Genomic DNA, 19,566 nt, shown 5'->3' with positions numbered 1-19,566 from the left:
GAGAGGCTGCAGAACGAAAAACAGAGATTGAGACATGCCATTGTTCCAGCACAAACAAAGCAATTAGCAGCATCCTGTTTATGACAGAAATAAATTAGGCTCTCAGTTTGGAAAAAAAAAACTTGAACTACTTTATGGTATTTGGAGTAAATACTGTCTCATTTGTTTATAGCCATGTAAATTCATGTTGTGCATCTTAAATATTAATAGTTGAACACAGGCTAGCATTAGGAAATAATGCTTTCTCAAATAGCTGTTAATGTTATTATTTTCCTAAGTGTCAATGTGTCAGAGCAGCTGACTTTCTTTCCCATTTTGGAATGAGTCTCTTCATCATGTGAATGCAATAAAGACATCATGGACATTGTCTCTCAGAGAGGCTGTAAAACATGTATTGACAGTTATTGTTCACTCTCAAAGGAGACTTTATCTTGTTGCTCTCCAGGCCTCAGAAAGACAACAAACAAGCATCTGGCCACGGACAGTTTACAGCACTGAGCCACACCACAGCATTTCTGTAGCTGTGCTCACTGAAAGTCATCTGTAGATGTATAAAAGGTGGTCTCTGTCTTTTCTCTAAATGTTTGACTCACTTCCTTTCACTATGTGTAGAACACATTAGGGGGTATGGAAAGTGTCTTGTGAGGAGTTGAAATGTTTGTGGTTTGATGCAATTCCTGTTACTCAAACGTGTGAGTTGTGGTTAGATAGTTTTGGAGATTGGTCATAGATTTGAGAAAAACCCACATACAAACACGAACACACACGTACAAGACGAGAGTGTGGGAATGGGCTTCATGGGAACACCAGGGAACATTTAACTGTGGGCCAAGAAGGGACAAGCGTGAAATCTACCATGAAGGACCTTTACCCAGTCTGTATCACTCATCTGCTTCTGTATGTCATCTTTCACACTCACTCCTCTGTCTGTCTGCTCCTTTCTTTTAATTTTCTTTGTTGAAGTCCTCCCCCTATTTGCTTTTAGCTAGCTGGGAATGATGGTCTGTTCATCGTTCTACAACTTTGCTATCTATCTATCTATTTAATGGCATTTTTACCTACATTGAATCACTCAATCTGACAGCTTACTCAACCCTGAGGTGAGGAAAAGCTGCCCCCGCCAATTGTGTGTGTGTGTGTGTGTGTGTGTGTGTGTGTGTGTGTGTGTGTGTGTGTGTGTGTGTGTGTGTGTGTGTGTGTGTGTGTGTGTGTGTGTGTGTGTGTGTGTGTGTGTGTGTGTGTGTGTGTGTGTGTGTGTGTGTGGTGTGTGTGTGTGTGTGTGTGTGTGCATGTGCATACATACTAAAAAACACTTTAAGTCAGAGACATTAGGAGCTGCTTTGAGGACAATGTACTGCATATTAAACTAAGTTTGAATCACATGTGGGGAGAGATGTATCAAGATAATATTTCTACATTTTCCGTAAAAATGTTGAGGATGATTGTTTATACATAAACATGAACGTCGACCAGATTTTAGCTGATGATGTACGGGCTTTGCACACTCCTCCATTCCCCCCTGACTCCCACAAAGACAAGACTGATACCAAAACTTAATCGAGCTCTACACAATCTATAATTCCTACTTTACTGGATATGATCAAAATACAGCTTTCAACCTAAATTTGCACAAATTCCAGTAGATTCCTCTGAGCGAACATCACATCTTTACGAGTCTGATGGATGGGCCAAATGTCTGGAGCAGGTATTCAGCCCGTTGTCAGCGGGGCAGATGCATAGTCCCTAAGTGCTGAGATCACAGTTGGCGCCTTGCAGGATGACACAACAGATACACAAACGCTGCGCAGACACACACTCTCAGGGCTGTCCAGTAAATCAGGCAGCAGCCTCTGGATCACATCCAGAGCGAATGAGCTGAATTCTACTCCCCAAAATCACCCAGTGGCTTTGTTTATGTGTGTGTATGTGGGAGCAATATGTGTTTGGGGGTTTGAGTGCAGTGTTGTGTGAGCAGGTGATCCATGGGGGTTTAATCAGCTTTGGCTGTATGACAGAGATCCCTTTGGCAACCTTGAAGAGAAAGGAAGGCAGAGAACGATGAGGGTGAAAGATGCTTGCCTGGCTCCATTTTGTAAATGTAAAGGATCAAAGAGGCCTGTGGTCGCAGGCGTCTAACACCATTTCCTCCTCACCAGTCATTGCTCTCCCTTAATCCTCTGTCCCCTTTCTTCTCCATCTCCCTCTGCCATCTAAAAGAAGTAGACACCAGTATAAATCTGTACTCTGCATTCACTTAACCTGTCTGAATGCATCAGTGGAGATGATGACTGTGTTTGTGTATGTGTGCATGCACTCCTAAAGGTCGAGATGTCATTACGTATTTTTCCCTTGTGTTTCTGTTTTTACCTTGATGTTTGGTACAATGATCTCTGGGTCAGTACTGAAGAAATGAAAATAACCACCAATAAAAGTTTTTGCATCTGTAACATTTCTAGTAAAAAAGTTCAGAGCAACCATATCCCTGCACTCCTTTGCTTTTTTGTCCATATGGGCCACAAGGGGACTGATGGGAGGGTGATATATTTCCCATACAGGGACTCACAGAAGGAGGGGAAATGTAATGCAGGTTTTATGATGTTCAATTTGTGAAGAAAAGGATGCAGGTTAGTAAATAAAGCTGGATCTTTAAGTGCACACACCTTAACTCTGTTTGTAGAAAAGTTGGTAAATAGGGCTTTGCAAAATGTGAGAAGAAAGAAAGCAAAAGAGTATTATTCACTATTTATGTGAAGATGACATAATCACCTGTTGCCCCCACGAGCAGCCAACATCTGTGAAATGCATTAACTTTCTATCCCTCGCTCTCTTTTTCCATGCAGCTCACCACACATGCACAGACTCCATGTCATACAGGGATAGTATTGCTGCGGGTGAAGTGGGCATTTAGTTTTGATATTCACGCTGTTGTCAAAGTTAAGCAATTTAAGAAAAAGGCTCTCGAATGGAAAAGGTGGGACTGTGTGAACCATGTCTTAGGGCAATCCAGTAGTCAAGGTTTCACCTAAAACCACAAACATGAACCTCATGGCTTCAGAGAGAAAAGTCATGAAATCTCCGAAATCATGACGTTTCATCCTCTGGGAACCATGAATATCTGTGAAGGAGATCTCCAAAGTCTGTGAAATTCATCCTCTATGGACAATAAAAAGTAGGCACAATATTTCATGGCAATCCATCAAATAGTTGTTAAGATATTTCAGTCTAGATCAAAGTTGTGTATAGCCACGCAGATAGAGAACAGTTTTTATACCAACTGTCTGTTACACACAGAAATATGAACTCTTAAAGGGGACCTATCATGCAAAATGCACTTTTGTACGTCTTTTATACATGAATATGTGTCCCCGGTGTATCAGGGAACTCACCAAGTGTCAGAAAACACAACCCTCTCTCTTTTCCTCCATACCAAAATCTCTAAAAACAGGGCTGCAATGGAGCTGATACAGATTTGAATTTTTCTGACGTCAGAAAAGGGGTGCTCCGCCTATATGGGCAACTCTCCACCTATCAGGGGAATGGGGGGTTGGGCCACGGCCATTGCCGCTCGAAAGCGCTGGAGACGCTGTAGTACATATGCCAGGCCTGTAGGTGGCGCTGTAGTCTGCCACAAAAGCAGCGAAGAAGACTTCTCACAGAATCAGCCCTTGCAAAAACAGGGCTGGAAAAGAGCAAATAGAGCTAAATGAGGCATGGCTAAACTGCATGATCTGTTTGGTATTTTGAAAAAAAAACTTCACAGACATGTTTTATATAGGTATGGCCCTACAATATATTATTCAAATATAGCATGATAGGTCCACTTTAAGGTCAGAACACAAGAATTAGGTTAATCCAGTCTGTCAAAACCAACATGAGATTGATGTCTAACACCCCTTTACGCTCACTGGATTTGGATTTGATGTTTCATTCATATAAAAAAGCTCAAAACATCACTCTAGCTCAGACAAAGACCCATTGTTCTCATGCCCGATCATCATCATCAACAACATGAAATTAATCCTTGATCTAAATCCTCCTGCTGCCTACACATGTGCCCATTGAATGAGAGCCACACCCACATGTCCTTATTGTAATCACTCATATGCTTTTAAAACAGTTGATTGACTAAAAACTGCATGGGTTAATAGTGAAATATCCGTCTTCTTTTCATTTATTTGAAAGCTGCTCAGTTTTCACAATGTATCTAAATGAGTAAATGTAAATGAGTTATCCCTTCTGTAAAAATCATTCTGACTCAGCAGTGCGTGGTGTGTAAGCGGTAGAGGCATCTGTTTCTGTTCTTTTTTTACTAATTTAATTTATCCATCTCTTCATTTTAGTCATTGAGTTCAAGATGGAAACCATTTGAATCAGCATTAGTGATGTTGGCACTAAAGCTGAAACTGAAATGTTTCTTTTTCTTTCTTTCTTGCTCACTCGTTTTTGTTTTTTGTCCTGCAGTTGGTTTGTATTATGACTGCACATCTCATGTGTGTTAAAACCATACAAAAAGACACAGTTAACTGCCCATACTGTCTACTCCTTTTCCCCTTCAGGTAGTGCAGAACCTTTTTCAGAGTGCTCTCCTCTCCTCAGGCTCTCCTCTGGCCCAGCTGCCTCTCTGCTCTCTGGCCTGAGCTGCAGAGAAAGACCCTCAGAGCTCCAGGCATCCAGACGGCTCTCCTGGAGGTGCCACCCTCACCACAACCCAGCTCCATCTCTCTCTCCCTAACACACACTCACAACTTTCCAGCCAAACCAGAACCACCCACAGTAGCACTCTTGTTAATCCGTGATGCTTTTTATATCATGTGTGCCAGTGGGCCATTTCACTCAGGGCTTTTTGACTACAAGCACTGCATGGAAAGAAGTCTGTAAGTCGGCCTTGTTTTGGCTCGTCAGCTGAGAGCCACTCTATACACTTTTACACATACTGATTCTACTGCTACTGTGTTGAGTTAAATACAAACTGAAATTACTCTGACCCAATTCTAGCTGCTGCATTCTTGCTTGTGACAAACCTTTTGAAGACATATTCCTTTCAGAGAGTAATATTAACATTCAGTATATGGCATATGCACACATATGTTATCAATTAGTCGGTCTTCTTCTCAGAAAGCAAAGGTTTCCACAGCAATTACACTGGAATCTCTAACAAAGTGCAGTTGAGCAGAACAGGGTTAACTTGCTGTTGACGCTTACCAGCTGTAAAATTACACTTTATTTACATTCAATTGTATCAAAAATGTAGTCTAATTAGCTCACTGTTGCATATCAAATTTATTATTTTTCCATATTTGAAAAAACATTGTTGTGCGAATATGCGGTGGAAATCTCCAAACCTGACTGAGGAAAAACTACATTCTTTTTAATGTGACCACCAGGTATTTTTGAGTTTGTCCAAAGGGGTTTTGAAACAGTTTTATAAAGACCGAGGGTGAGGGAATTCTTCTGCCCTCAGAGGAGGACGTAATCCATCCAACTTGTGTAAAAATGTCAACATCACCATCATCGAAGCTTCAGGGATTTCACATGCCAACAGTAACTAGTATATTTTATAAGAAGTTTGGGCACTGAGATGAAGGAAACATCAGCTTCATTTAAAGGAATACATGAGAGTCAACAGTGCCAGTTGATGTACTGTGCAGTGTGTGATGATGGAGGACACACACCCAGCACACTGAGAGGTGCAGTACGCTGTAATGCCTTGGCCTCGCTGCAGGGCCTCATGCCAGCTCTGCTCTGTCTGCTGCCAAACAAGACCACAACATGGGCCTCTCTCTGCCTCAGCAGCAGGCCCTCCACTATTACAGCCTTGCATGGCTGACCCCAGGCCTACCAGCTGTTCACAGGCACCGTAAATCTCACTTTGGTGCTGTTGGTTTTTTTGTGACTGACCTCAGACCAGCTGAACTGTCACTGTCAATAAAAGACTTAACTTTACAGGACACTATGGGGAAGCTTGCATGCTACTATAATGATAGCATCAGTGTGATTGTCCAAAGAGATTGCCTTTTTACTCATTGAGCTTATAAAGCAAATACCAGTCATTCACTGATCCCAATCAGTTTCTTTTCCTCTTCTTTTTATTGTCACATTGGGAATAAAAATACATCTAATAGTTGTTGCCTGAGCATTTTAGAAGTTAACAATATGTTTATAAAGTGCTATTCTGAACATTGTTATGTGATAGCATATGAGGTGCTGTGCATGATAACAGTGTAGCTTTTGGTTTTTGAGAGGAAACTGATAATCACTTGAGAAGACAGACAGTGTCATTCAGGCTTTTCTCTTCTTGATTCAAACTCTCTGTGGTGGAGAAAATGACACTTCTTGTTTAGTGATAATCACAAACCGTGATGACACACAAACCAGTCTAGTGTCTGCCAGAGTGTGAGATCACACACACATCAGGGCCTTTGTTGTGTGTATTGCATGTGCCATTTTTGACAAGATGAACTACGGACGTGGAGAGGCCGCTGCAAATAAGATATTTTTCAGCTTCCATACTATGTAAAAGTAACTAAATCACAACATATATTTTTTACCATGTCAGAAAACAGACATACATATAAGGAACGTTTTTTTTAAAATTATATGCATAACCAATGCATACATTTCTTATTTGTGCAGTTTTTATATGTTCTTGTGTATGGGAATATAGAGGACTTTCCTCATACACAATAAACAAAGCAAACATTTACAACAACAATCCATAAAGCCAAACAAAACATATTCATATTCAAAACGTGTAGTCGAAGTGTGGGATCAATAGTCAAGACAAACCAAAGTTGTGTTCATATTGAGCTTTTTATTTGAAAGCACATGTATTAGAGCTAAGTACATTTAGCAGAAAAACAGCATTGCAACTATGTCTTTGTACAAAAAACGAGACAATACAAAAATACTAATATTGAATTTTAATACAATTGTGGGTGTATTTTTTGAATGCATATTACAAACATAACTATTACAATCTACAATAGTTGATAATTATCTAGATACAAAAGTCTGTCAATCGATGCTTTTTAAGCAGCATTTTGTAAATAACACAGGTCTGTAATCATAGTGGATATATCTAAACATGTTAAGAAACAATATCTTACAGTTAATTTTAGTGATCTATACATTATTTATATATTTATAAAAAGAGAGTGAAAACGGTTTTGTGAAATAATAGGACGGACTATACGATGAAAAAGATGTGCAACATGGCGGAGTGTGTTGTTGGAGGAGGATCTGAGTAGGCTGTAAATAAAAAGGGTTTCTGTATGTGTACTGTACAACGGTTAGTGATTATACAGGACATGCTAAAAACACACACGGTTAAAGATGCTTCTCAGCAGAGAATACAAATAATAGATCCACAGTTTTTAGAACGCTCACCTGCTCTCTGACACACAGTGGCAAACACATGCACACAGACACACACACAGACACACACTTGGCACAGCTGACAGTGTGTGTTTCATTTGACACACACTTAGTTTATCATGAGGGGGTTTGTTTTCACAGGGCAAATCGCTCATACCTATGTACACACACATTCACACACAAAAGATGTACATGTACAAGCACACCCACACAAACACAAGAGTCTATAGGACACACACATACCCACACACACATCGAGAGACAAACATCCATTGCCAATGAGTGATTGGGTGGGTGAGAGCCCCTCCCTTCCAGCAGAAAGAGCCCAAATCATCCCAAACAATGTGCCAGTTTAGCTGTAATTCATCACCCTCTTCGCATTGGTGACAGCCCGCACCCCTTCACTCTGCACCCATCCCCTTCCTGTTAAGGAAGCCAAACAGATGGCCCCAACACCAGAAAGTGGCATGGCACAGCCACGCCTCTTTTACAGGTGCTGGGAGGCTGTGAGATCTGCCTCCCTCCTTCCACAGAAAATATTCCCCCTTTACTACATCTAACTCTCAAGAAATGCAACATCCCGGGTTTGGGCCGCTCTAAGAGTCCTCTACAAAAAACTTGATGTGCTGATCTTGGGACAGTTGTGTTGGAGGGCTTCAGTTCCTAATGCTAAAACAAAGTTTATTCAGATAAGGATGTCTTGCTTATCAGAAAGATAAAAGGCAGTCAAATAACTGCTTTGAAACCTGTTAAAAAGATCGCTATATGACCCTTGCTATGCTAACTCTATCCTGGCTAAGCATGGTGAAACCACCACGCCGGGCTCTGTTGGATTCTAGGAGTCAATTCCTCAGTTTCATGTGCGTCAGCATCATCAAGTTCTTTTTCTCAGTGAGACATCTCAGGCAGCAAGTGGTGATAATGGACAATGGACTTAAAAACAGTGCTATAAGTTATATTTTTCTATACTGTTAATATTTCTATGCTGCTAGTTATTGCAGTAATATCCTTCCCATAGTTAAGGAAGTTGTTGTCATACGGCGTTCCAAGGCCACAGAGAGTTCAGAGAGGATGCATCACTGGAAATCCCTCTCTCCCTAGGCAGGGGGTTTGTCATTTTTTGTTTGTCTTTACTTCATTTGTTATTCTTCAAAAGTGTTTTCCCTTTATGTGGTTACACTTCCATCAACCCTCCACACCCTCAGCTCTGCCTGTCAATTTCTCAATTAAATGTGTCTTTTAGTCTTCCAAATCTTTTCTGTTTGTGCTCAAAACGATGGGCTCAAATGTTGATTAGTAGTTAACATAATAGTAAATAATGAGTCTGGATAGTGAGAGTGGACTCTGCTGTGCAAATCTCAAATCTGACACCCTTATCCACAAATTGCCTTGCTGGACACTGCAAAAGGGAGGAGGGTGTCGTTTGAGGAGCAGCTACAGTCTCTCATCGCTACATTCTACTGTCCAATGGGAAGAGCAGCGATGTGATTGGCTCCTCAGTAACAGGAAGAAGTCGCGGCCACTCTCACACCATGTTGTGGTGATTGTTCCTCTCAATGATGTCGGACGATTGGAGCAGCTCCTTCTTGATGGGGGAGGGCGGAGGCGTGGCGGGCTTCACTCTGGGCTTAAACAGGTCTGACACGTAGAACACCTGGTGGACACAGAGGGAGACAGGGTGAGGACAGGAAACAGAGACCACATGGGAATCATAACATAAGGAAGGATAAAAGTTTCCTCACTAAATAAAGATGGGATTTCTTAGCCAAAACTAAATATGGAGATTATTTGGCTGGTCATGTATCATTTTGAAGTTCAGTTTTAATGCAAATGTACCACATTGCATGCCAGCAAAGTCATTTAGATAGAACATGTTAAACTAACCTCAGTTGATTTGACTATGCCAGACAGCTGCCATGGCAATGCTACTAGATAACATCAACATGTCTACTTAGCTAATAGCCCTGGCTCAAACAAAAAACAAATCTAATGTAATTGTGCAAGTGAAAATGTGATTGATTTAATAGCAGATCTGGAAGCAGTTTGGAAATAAAACGCGGGTCTGAACAGGGCTAGTGTTAATACACTGTAAGCTGGCGAGAAGCATAAAAGGAAGGGTTGCATTACTTCATGATGCCATGATGAGAAACTCCCTTAACCTCCCTCCTCCACACTTTGAAAAATCCTACTTTAGCTGCACTGAGTAATGTGGCTGAAGGAAGTTATGTTAGTAAAGCTCACCCTAAACTGACATTCAGATATAGTAGCCCAATCTTTTATTAAATTATGCCAGGGGTGAATTTCCCCGTTCACATCATCTCTGAGGTCAGTCTGGCAGCAAAGGATGTAAGAAAAAAAAAAAGGCAGAAAGGAAATCTCTTCCTGAGGTCCTGATGACATCATATGTCAAACAGGAAAATGGGCAAGGGCGTACAGGAAGTGGGACCATGGAAACTACTGTCCACTGTAAGAGTGGATTACCGTTTCCACTCACAAGGGTCTTGGGTCAATCATGAGCAACAGCCGATTAAGCTGCCGATTAAGCCACACACACACACACACACACACACACACACACACACACACACACACACACACACACACACACACACACACACACACACACACACACACACACACACACACACACACACACACACACACACACACACACACACACACACACACACACACACACACACACAATTGGCGGGGGCAGCTTTTCCTTCCGTGCTGCCAGTGGAGTCCGAGCCTGTGCCAGGGAGACAAGGGCCGAGGGGGGAAGCTGCCATTCAACACTAAACTCTGAGAAAGAGTGCCTATCGTGCACACTGGGAAAACAATATGGATAACCGTCATTGGGAAAAAAGAAACTGAGAAAATGCTCTCATATGGGAAATTCATATTTAAGTTTGGCCATGTTTCGACATACAGTCAATTATCTTTTTGTATGACAAAGACCGTCTTATTCCGAGAGGTGGGCTCAACACAAAGACATTCTCTTATTACAGCTTGACATTTACTGACCATAAAATGACCTTCACTGGTGACCTTTGACTGATGGATGACATCACTAACGTATAGATATCTCCATAACACACAGCTGCCTTCAGAGTTAGAGAAAAGGGCTCTTTGTCTGTATGGCCATCAGTTTGCGCAGTGTCTTCAGTGGCATCATTATATGGTATATTATGTATGATAGGGGAGTGTGGAGGGATGTGATGTTATTATCTCTGGGAATAACCCGAGTCGTCATGGGAAACATTTTAGGCTCGTTTCCCATCAGGAGGCTCAGCGTCCAATCACAGCGGGCCTTGTTGTCGTGTCAACCGACCTCCAACCTATCGCCTCTGAACCTGCCATGGTGGAAAGCTTATCACGACTTCACCACTTCCTGCGCCACACACACACACACACACACACACACACACACACACACACACACACACACACACACACACACACACACACACACACACACACACACACACACACACACACACACACACACACACACACACACACACACACACACACACACACACACACACACACACACACACACACACACACACACACACACACACACACACACACATCACACACACACACACACACACACACACACACACACACACACACACACACACACACACACACACACACACACACACACACACACACACACACACACACACACAGAGAGAGAGAGCCTCCGGACCTTTTGTGTTGAAAGCTGCGGACTCAGCAGTTAGGCTCATGATACAGGAAAAAAAGCAGATTCTTTAAAGGCTTGTATATAAATGTATGGATGTGTGTGTGCATGCGTGTTTTTTTTACCTCCAATTGTGTGTCTTTAACCACTATTGAAATGTCAAGCCTGACACATAAAGCTGGTAAATCCCACAGGAAGTGAGTGTACTCATTTACAGGAACTGTGAAAGTCTAAAAAACCACTGCATTACTCACTAGACCCCATCTGCCTCATGTCAAAGGATACAACTGAAATGTTCTGCACGCACATGAAACTATTTATATTTTTGCAGCCATCCCGACAATAAGTCAGTAAATTCATTCAAATTAACAGATGTAAGTTAGAGGATGGTACTGAATAAGATATAATGATGACTATACTTATAATGTGTGCAATAATTGTTCAATTGTGCAATACTTAAATACTTATCAAATTCTAACATTAGTGTAAATTAAGTCTCTTACTATATCCTTGGATAAATAAAAAAATAACTTTGCTAGGGTAGATTAAATTAAATTTAGAAACTTGTGTGTGGAGGGATAAAATATGACTTCCTGCTTCAGTTCAATGACCACTCAGACGCTGCTTTTAATATTTAAGACCCTGAGTATGCAGGGATCACCAACTACATTTGTCCAAGGGCCGAAATGTAACCAATAGACACTATCGCGGGCCAGCGATTTTTATATAGCCCAGAATTTTATAAATAGTATTCAGATTACTTTTGGAATACTTTCTTTTTCCATAACAGATGGGTATGTTTTGGTGAACAGGAGACACTTATTTTACTCTTTGCATGGCTTATCAAGAACACAAACACAACATCTTGGTGTCATTCTGGACAGCTCCCTCATCTGCACCCCACATAAAAAACATCACCCGGACTGCATTCTTTGTACTGTCTTAAAACCTTTCCTTGGAATATGTTATGAATTGTAAGGTGTCCTTGGGTGCTTTGAAAGGCGCCCCTAAATAGAATTAATTATCATTATTATTATTATCTGAAACGATGTAATAACTTTAAAAAACGTTTTCCAGTCACTTGCCCCATGCATTCAGCAGCAGGCCATTCACTTTGATTTCATCCTGTTATTAAATGTCATAATTTCGACAATAAAGAAACGCTACATAAACGTTATCTTGCACATTTTATCTAACCATCTCCGTTTCTAACTTTCAATATATTTTAAGAGATCTCTCTCATCTGCGTGCGGGGGCGGGGCCTCACAGACACACTGCATCTCTCTCTGCAGCGCTGTGCAGTGTGCACACAGTTCTGCCGGTAATGAATATTACATTTTGTGAGGAAACTTTTCCACCAATAATTCCAATAAGTATTCCAAAATGTATTCACTTCAGGTTTACGAAAGTAACTGTAATCAGATTACTCGTTCTTCAAATGTAACGCCAGCTGAATACAGTTAGCCTACTTGATTTTTGTATTCTGATTACGTAACGCCGTTATGTATTCCGTTACAACCCAACCCTGCTTCTAGGCTACTGTCCCGCAGCTCCAGCCTCTCTGTTGGACTCTGTCGCAGCGGGGCTACTGCTGTGGTGCGGAGCGCATTAACCAGACTCTTCACAACGAAGGATCACTTCTTCTTCAAGGGAGGGAAGGTTTCGCAGTACGCAGTCTACTGTCCCGCAGCTGCTGCCTCTCTGTTGAACTCCGGTACTGCACCTTACTCACGAGACGTTGTAAACAAATAAATGGGTGGGGGGTAGGGGTGGGCGATACCACAAAATCTGGATTCGATCCGATACCAAGTATTTCAGGGCCAGTATCGCCGATACCGATACTTTTTTTTAATGAAAAGCGTCTTATGTACTTTCATATAGGGGAGAGCTGCATGACATGATTTTTGAGCTGAAATCATCATAAATAGACTAAATCTGAATTCATTTTCATGAATAAAGACAGGACAGTTTTTATAGACAAATACACGTTTTACTTTTGCTAATTTAAAGTGCAAACATGAAAAATAACAATACAAAGTGGCCAAAGTAGCGAACTGTCTTCTTGCACACATCACAGTTCGCTAAGTTTTAATTGCCAGTTGTGAAATTGCTCCACACAACGCTGCTCTTTCTCTCAGCCATCATGCGCGTGTGTGTGTTGCACTCGCGAGTCGCTGGCTGCTGCTGACTGCCCTGCTGGCTGCTGTCAGTCAGCTTGATAATCGGCGTTCAGGCAGGGAGCCTCGAGGAGAAGAGGACAGCAGTGGAGAGAGAAGAAAAGAGCATATACTTGTGTTCGTCTGCACATAGTTTTTTGAAGAAATTGACGAGTAGAGGAGACGAGAAAAAAAGTATAACAGTATCGATCCTATTGGCTCTAGTATCGATATTTTGAAACGTAACGTAATATCGGAGGTATCGATATTTTGGGATCGATCCGCCCACCCCTAGTGGGGGGCGAACGCAGTAACCACTCCGCCAACGCCACAGTCACCCCCGTCGTGCGGGCCGGATGAGAATGTCTGGCGGGCCGGATGTGGCCCGCGGGCCGCCAGTTGGTGGTCACTGATTTACAGCATGTAAATCAGAGTGATAGCATCCTCCTGACCTGTACTCCTACAATGTCTGACCCAACTCTTCTCCATTGTGATAATGAACCTCGAAAAACGCTGCCTTAGCTTTCTCTCTCACAGCTGCTTCCTGCTGGATTCGGTCCTCTCGACCTTCATTACCACACATGTTGAGAAGTAGGTCACTGCGTCTGATAGGAAGTGCCAGGTAGGACAGACTGACCACTTCCTGTTTTGGTTTCTAATTTTTTGGGATCATGATTTCTGGACCACAGCCCTGAACACATAGTCTGGGCGCGATGGACTACTAACAAACATTTATCTACATATTCTATAAAAATCTTGAGTTCGACCACCCATCTTCAACTATGAGGACAGACAAATGGTTTAAAGCTGCAATTGACTTACAAAGACACAGCCGCCACTACAAATAAATGTGTTCATTCTCACCCCAGGTTTGTTTTGTTCATTTACTGGTACTCAATGGGGGGGCTCTGGGAATAAAGAGGTAACTGTAGTCTAGGGAAACCTTCGAAAGCTAAAACAATTTAGTCCAAGATCAACATGACATTCTAAGTCTCTTGCGAATACAGAAATATATTTGAAAAGGAAGACACTTTTCCACAAGGCCATGTAACCCACCATGTTACATTCGGAACAATTGTTCACAATCACTCACTTGGGACTGACGTGCAGACCCACCAATATGACTACTGTGTTCTTTTGTCTTCCAAATCAGACCTTTCTTTGTATTGAAGTGCACTGTGAGTGAGTGCCCTCTCCATTATATGCACAAACTCAGATCCATGGACCACATTACCCAAGCTGCTACGGGGTTTTTAAATATTAAATGCTTCATAAAAGCATTTCATGAGAGGACAAATTCTCCAAAAACAGAGCTGCTACTGCAACTCATTTGTAAAGTAAATATAGTATATCCAAGCAAAATCATTTAAGACTGTTAGCGCTCTTAACATCTAAGAGACATGACTTTAGAGTGTAAACTCAGTCTTTTATCCTTGCACTTCAAACTTAACGAGAACAAGAATAACGACTGTCCACATGTTAACTTAAGATCTAAGGATGCTAACACTTGAGGACTTTCTGCTGGCTTCTCCAAAGCCCACAGGCTTCATACGTCCTCTGTCTGCCTCCACTCATCTCCTGTCAGCTTCTTTCTGCTCTGCTGCTTATTGAGAGACTGACACAGCCAGGTTTAAGCATTCACAGATGTGTGTTTCTACCAAGACTGGGCAAATGAGACCGGGCGTCAAGGATTGTTAAACTAACCTCAGCGCCTTGATCGGCAGGGGTTTAAAAATGAGTGTGCATGCACATGTGTATTATTAATATATATGTGTATGCAAGTGGATACAAAAAGTGTTTTTGTGTGTTTTAAGATGTCTCTGAGGGTAGTGGGATAGCTAAGTTGGATTAAACCCACGCAAATCCTGAGCCAAGATGTAGACAAGGCTCTTCTCTCATGTCACTGCTCTCCCTACACTCCTCCAGCCAGTTCTGCCCATTTAGAAGTCAAGCTCATATGTTGAGGATATTTATGAAACATTCTTCCCCTTTTTTTTTTTTATCCTTGTCAAAGCTGATGTCATCCAGGAGCGCCTTCCAGCTGGAGGAGTGCTGATTTTGCCAGAGCATTACGTTCTATTGTTACTTGCTGATTTCTGCTTGGGGTTCATTTTGGATCATGGCTTCAAAGGACCCTGGTGTGCTGTGTGTGTGTGTGTGTGTGTGTGTGTGTGTGTGTGTGTGTGTGTGTGTGTGTGTGTGTGTGTGTGTGTGTGTGTGTGTGTGTGTGTGTGTGTGTGTGTGTGTGTGTGTGTGTGTGTGTGTGTGTGTGAGAGATTACATTTTGGCTGTGCCAAGGTCTGCCTAGGCGCCACAACTACAGTCTTGCTGAATTTTATGAACCTAATCCTTTCCACGTTCATGATTTGGATCGTGTAGAAAGGTAAGGCTTGTTTGTGTCTGCATGTGTGCAAGTGTGTGTCAGTGTGTCTTTCCATACGTTTCCCAGAGGCAGCAGAGTTAGGCAGGGACCTGCTGGGCTGATAGAACCAGAGCCGCCAAATAAAAAAAAACAAAATAATTAACAGCCTCATTCCTGTTTCAAAGGCTAATCCTCTCTCTCGCTCTCTTTTTACACTCCCTCTACTTTCCTCTTGACCCAAATTCAATTTTACTTGGCTCCATGTAGCTTAGTGTAATGATGAGGGTTACGAAAATCATCTGGCGACTGCTGTCACGATGTCAGAGGAGTAGTGAAGAGTGTATGGCATTTTTTCACACACACACACACACGCACACACACACACACACACACGCTCGACTCCAAGCAATATGTTATTCATTAAAGGGAATCAGATTCTCCTCACTTCACTGCCTGCAGTGCAGAGAGGAGAAAAGTGAAAAAAGGAGCTTCATGGAGTCAAGGTTTATTTAAAGGTTGGTGCGCCTGCAGGATCCCCAGGCAATTATAGAAAGGATTTAAATTGCAAAAAGATGTAAGCATTCATGCTTTGCACTCATATCATGTTTTCATGCAGTTTGCTGGTTAAGCTAGTGTGTTTCGATTGACATGTGTGCACTCACTATGCAGTAGGCCACCAGGGCTCCCTGCACAAAGCCTGCCAGGACATCGGTCGGGTGGTGCTTGTGGTCGGAGACGCGTGACAGGCCGGTGTAAAAGGCCATCATCAACAGGGTGAACTGCAGCAGGGGGCGGAGGAGACGAGCGCCGCGCCAGGAAAACCTTGAATGGAGATAGAACTGTGAAGAGAGAGAGAGAGAGAGATATTGTTATTTATTTTGTCTTCATACAGAGTTCAATATGCAACATTTTTGTGTAACTTGTACATTTCCTCTCTGCGGGACTAATAAAGGTATTCTGATAACAAGCTCTGACATACAAACCCTTTAACTAAGAGTTCAAAAGATGCAAAGTTCCACATCATGTAACTGATGGTGCTGGGCTGGACACCTGCAGCATGTGTGTTAGTGTATTATTACTGTCTGAGAGGTCTAGACCAAATCCAAGTAGGCAGGCTGGCCAGAACCGCAGAAAAACCCTCTCTTCCACAACACACACACACTTGACTGCCTGAGACCCGGACATGATTCATGGTTTTACATCCCAGCTGTAAAAACAACACAACCACAGAGAGCCACTGGAACACACACACACACACACACACACACACACACACACACACACACACACACACACACACACACACACACACACACACACACACACACACACACACACACACACACACACACACACACACACACACACACACACACACACACACACCACACACACACACACACACACACACACACACACACACACACACACACACACACACACACACACACACACACACACACACACACACACACACACACACAACACACACACACACACACACACACACACACACACACACACACACACACACACACACACACATCACACACACACACACACACACACACCACACACACACCACACACACACACACACCACACTACACACACACACACACACACACACAACCCAACACATCCACACACACACACACACACACACACACACACACACACACACACACACACACACACACACACACACACACACACACACACACACAGTTTGGATGAACTGTCTACCCTCGATGAGAGTAAATAGAAGACAAAGCGGATGCACCTCCAACCCAGCCAGCCGCCATGAACCATCTCCTGGGTCGAGATAAAGACTGAGCAGAGTCAAAACAGGAACAAGTAGGTCCAAGGCCACTTACAGTCACTCCTAAAACTTCAAATACATTCACACCCCCTTTCTCTTTATATCCACATACACGTACAGTGGTGAGATCAGCACAGGTCCCTCAGACATCCTGTGTTTCAACACCACTCATACCCTCAATTACCGGTCCTTTACACCCAGAGACAGAGGGCTTAGGAGGGGCCGGCCTCAGCCAAGGTCTACCCAGACCACACCTCAAAGCCTGTGTTTTATAATCAGCTAAGCTAACAATACCTACAGACAGCCGCAGTGCCTCCCAGCAACCCCAGTCCACTACGAGCCCCTGAAGGTGTGGACGTAAAGCTCCCTCACACTTCCTCTACGACACTATCATTGTTCTTCTCCTTACGGAAGCAGAGGAAGCGATCCCTCCCATCCCTTACAGTTCTCTCCTCCCTGGCAGGGATGTTTAGACTTCAGGCTTCCTTCTCAGCGTTTCTCAGGTAACGGGCAAGGAGTACTGATAAGTACTTTTGTCTGACGTCCTGCAGTCATGAATGCAACATCCGAACAGCCTCCACACAACATCCTAAACCTCTCAGTTTAAGCAAACGTTGGTGGAGGTTGGAGGAGAAGGGCTCAGCCAAAAGAAAGAGTTACAACCTGCGTAATATGGCCATATCTGACTGAAGGGTAAACCCAAACAACCTGTTCATGAGCACATGACGTCATGTTAACCGATACAGACGGTACATGACCTTCTATAATCTTGAAATTGATTATTTTCCCCTCTATAATCTGTCCCAGACAAAAACAGACACCTATGACCCTAGCTGTCTTCCCATAAATTAGTTTTGTGTCTCTCAAATAGTTAGATCTGAGAAAACAACAATAAAACACAACAACAAAACGAGTCCCAGAAGATTCCCATGACAGATGGAGACAAGAGCGACACAAAGTCTGGTGGTTTCTAAAGGAATCCAGCTCATTCCAGTAAGATCTTCTCCCTCTCTCTTTCTCGCGCTGACTCAGTGTTCAATAAAAGAAAACACACAACAAAGTGCGAAAGAATGAGTTTGAGGGCTTGTTTTACACGCCAACCCCCTTCCCATGCCGGTTCACACCAGGCTGTGAGACAAAAGCATAGCTGTGGTTAAGACCACTTCACAAACAAACATATTGGTTGTTTTTTTACAAACAACATGTTATCCGCCTCAGTGACAGTAGGCTCTGAAGGCACAAATAACCCACAGAATGATCCCAGCTATTTGTATCTGGATTGTTTGTGTTCACATTAGACAAAACAAAAGATAGCTCAGTAGGCGAATGAATGCACACATAGGCTTCTTCTCCTTGGCTGTGGTGTATCTGTACAGCGTGCCGTGCTGTCTGCTGCAGTTATCTGTGTGCCGTCTTAGAAATGTAAGCACAAAACCACATCAGTCACACTCGCAGCACTTGGCAGGAAATGAAGTGCTTCAAAATCAAAGAGTGACAATTAGTAGATAACTGGGGGGCTGTGAGAGGGAGAATGAGGGTAAGGTGATAGCCAGTGTGGAAATGACACTTTCACCCAGTGAAAAAACAAGGGCCGATGGGAGGGAAAGCATCACAGAAAAATTATGCTTTTTTCTTTTTAAATCTAGTGCAGAAATTCCGATTTATTTTTAATTTGTCCAATATCTGATTTAGATTGCTGTGTCATTTAAAGTATCAATTTGACATTTTGAGGAATACACACATTTGCATTCATTTAAATGTTCTATGTCATGTATCCTCATCTATCAATTGAACTTGCAGTCATTATTTGTCCTTATATTATATTTATTTGGCTTCAGATTTAGCATCATGTGTTGTTGTGGACACATCACAAACACAAATATACTTTTTTAAGCACATCTCAACAGAGAGGGAGATTCTATAACTGAAAATGTGATGTCACATGACGTTCAGCTTGGAGTAAACAAAAAATGCCACAGTTTCCTTTTTCCACTAGGAATGCCTCAACTGTGGGCTTTGTTTCAGGATGGTTTAGTATTCCAAAACATCCACTACAAACCTAACATCCTCTCTTCTCTCTTTCTGTTGCGCTGTTTGCACCAACTTCCTCTGGCTGTGGTCTTGAGCTTGCCACAGCT

General features: G+C 42.5%; 1 protein-coding gene across 2 annotated transcripts in view; it reads right to left on the bottom strand.

Moving 5' to 3' along the window:
- Positions 1-6,791: 6,791 nt before the first annotated feature.
- Positions 6,792-19,566, bottom strand: part of plpp3 (phospholipid phosphatase 3) — a 32,325-nt gene continuing 19,550 nt past the window's right edge. Inside the window, exons 6-7 of one of the 2 annotated variants that reach the window (XM_034229776.1) lie at positions 16,270-16,446; positions 6,792-9,028 (exon numbers count right to left, since the gene is read on the bottom strand). In XM_034229776.1, coding sequence (XP_034085667.1) covers positions 8,900-9,028; positions 16,270-16,446 — 306 coding nt within the window. In that variant the 3' untranslated portion in view covers positions 6,792-8,899. The remainder of the gene's footprint in view (positions 9,029-16,269; positions 16,447-19,566) is intronic. The other variant, XM_034229777.1, reaches the window with a different exon arrangement.

Source organism: Gymnodraco acuticeps, unplaced genomic scaffold, assembly GCF_902827175.1.
Source record: "Gymnodraco acuticeps unplaced genomic scaffold, fGymAcu1.1, whole genome shotgun sequence".
Taxonomy (NCBI): domain Eukaryota; kingdom Metazoa; phylum Chordata; class Actinopteri; order Perciformes; family Bathydraconidae; genus Gymnodraco; species Gymnodraco acuticeps.
This window is presented reverse-complemented; position numbering and strand designations above follow the sequence as displayed.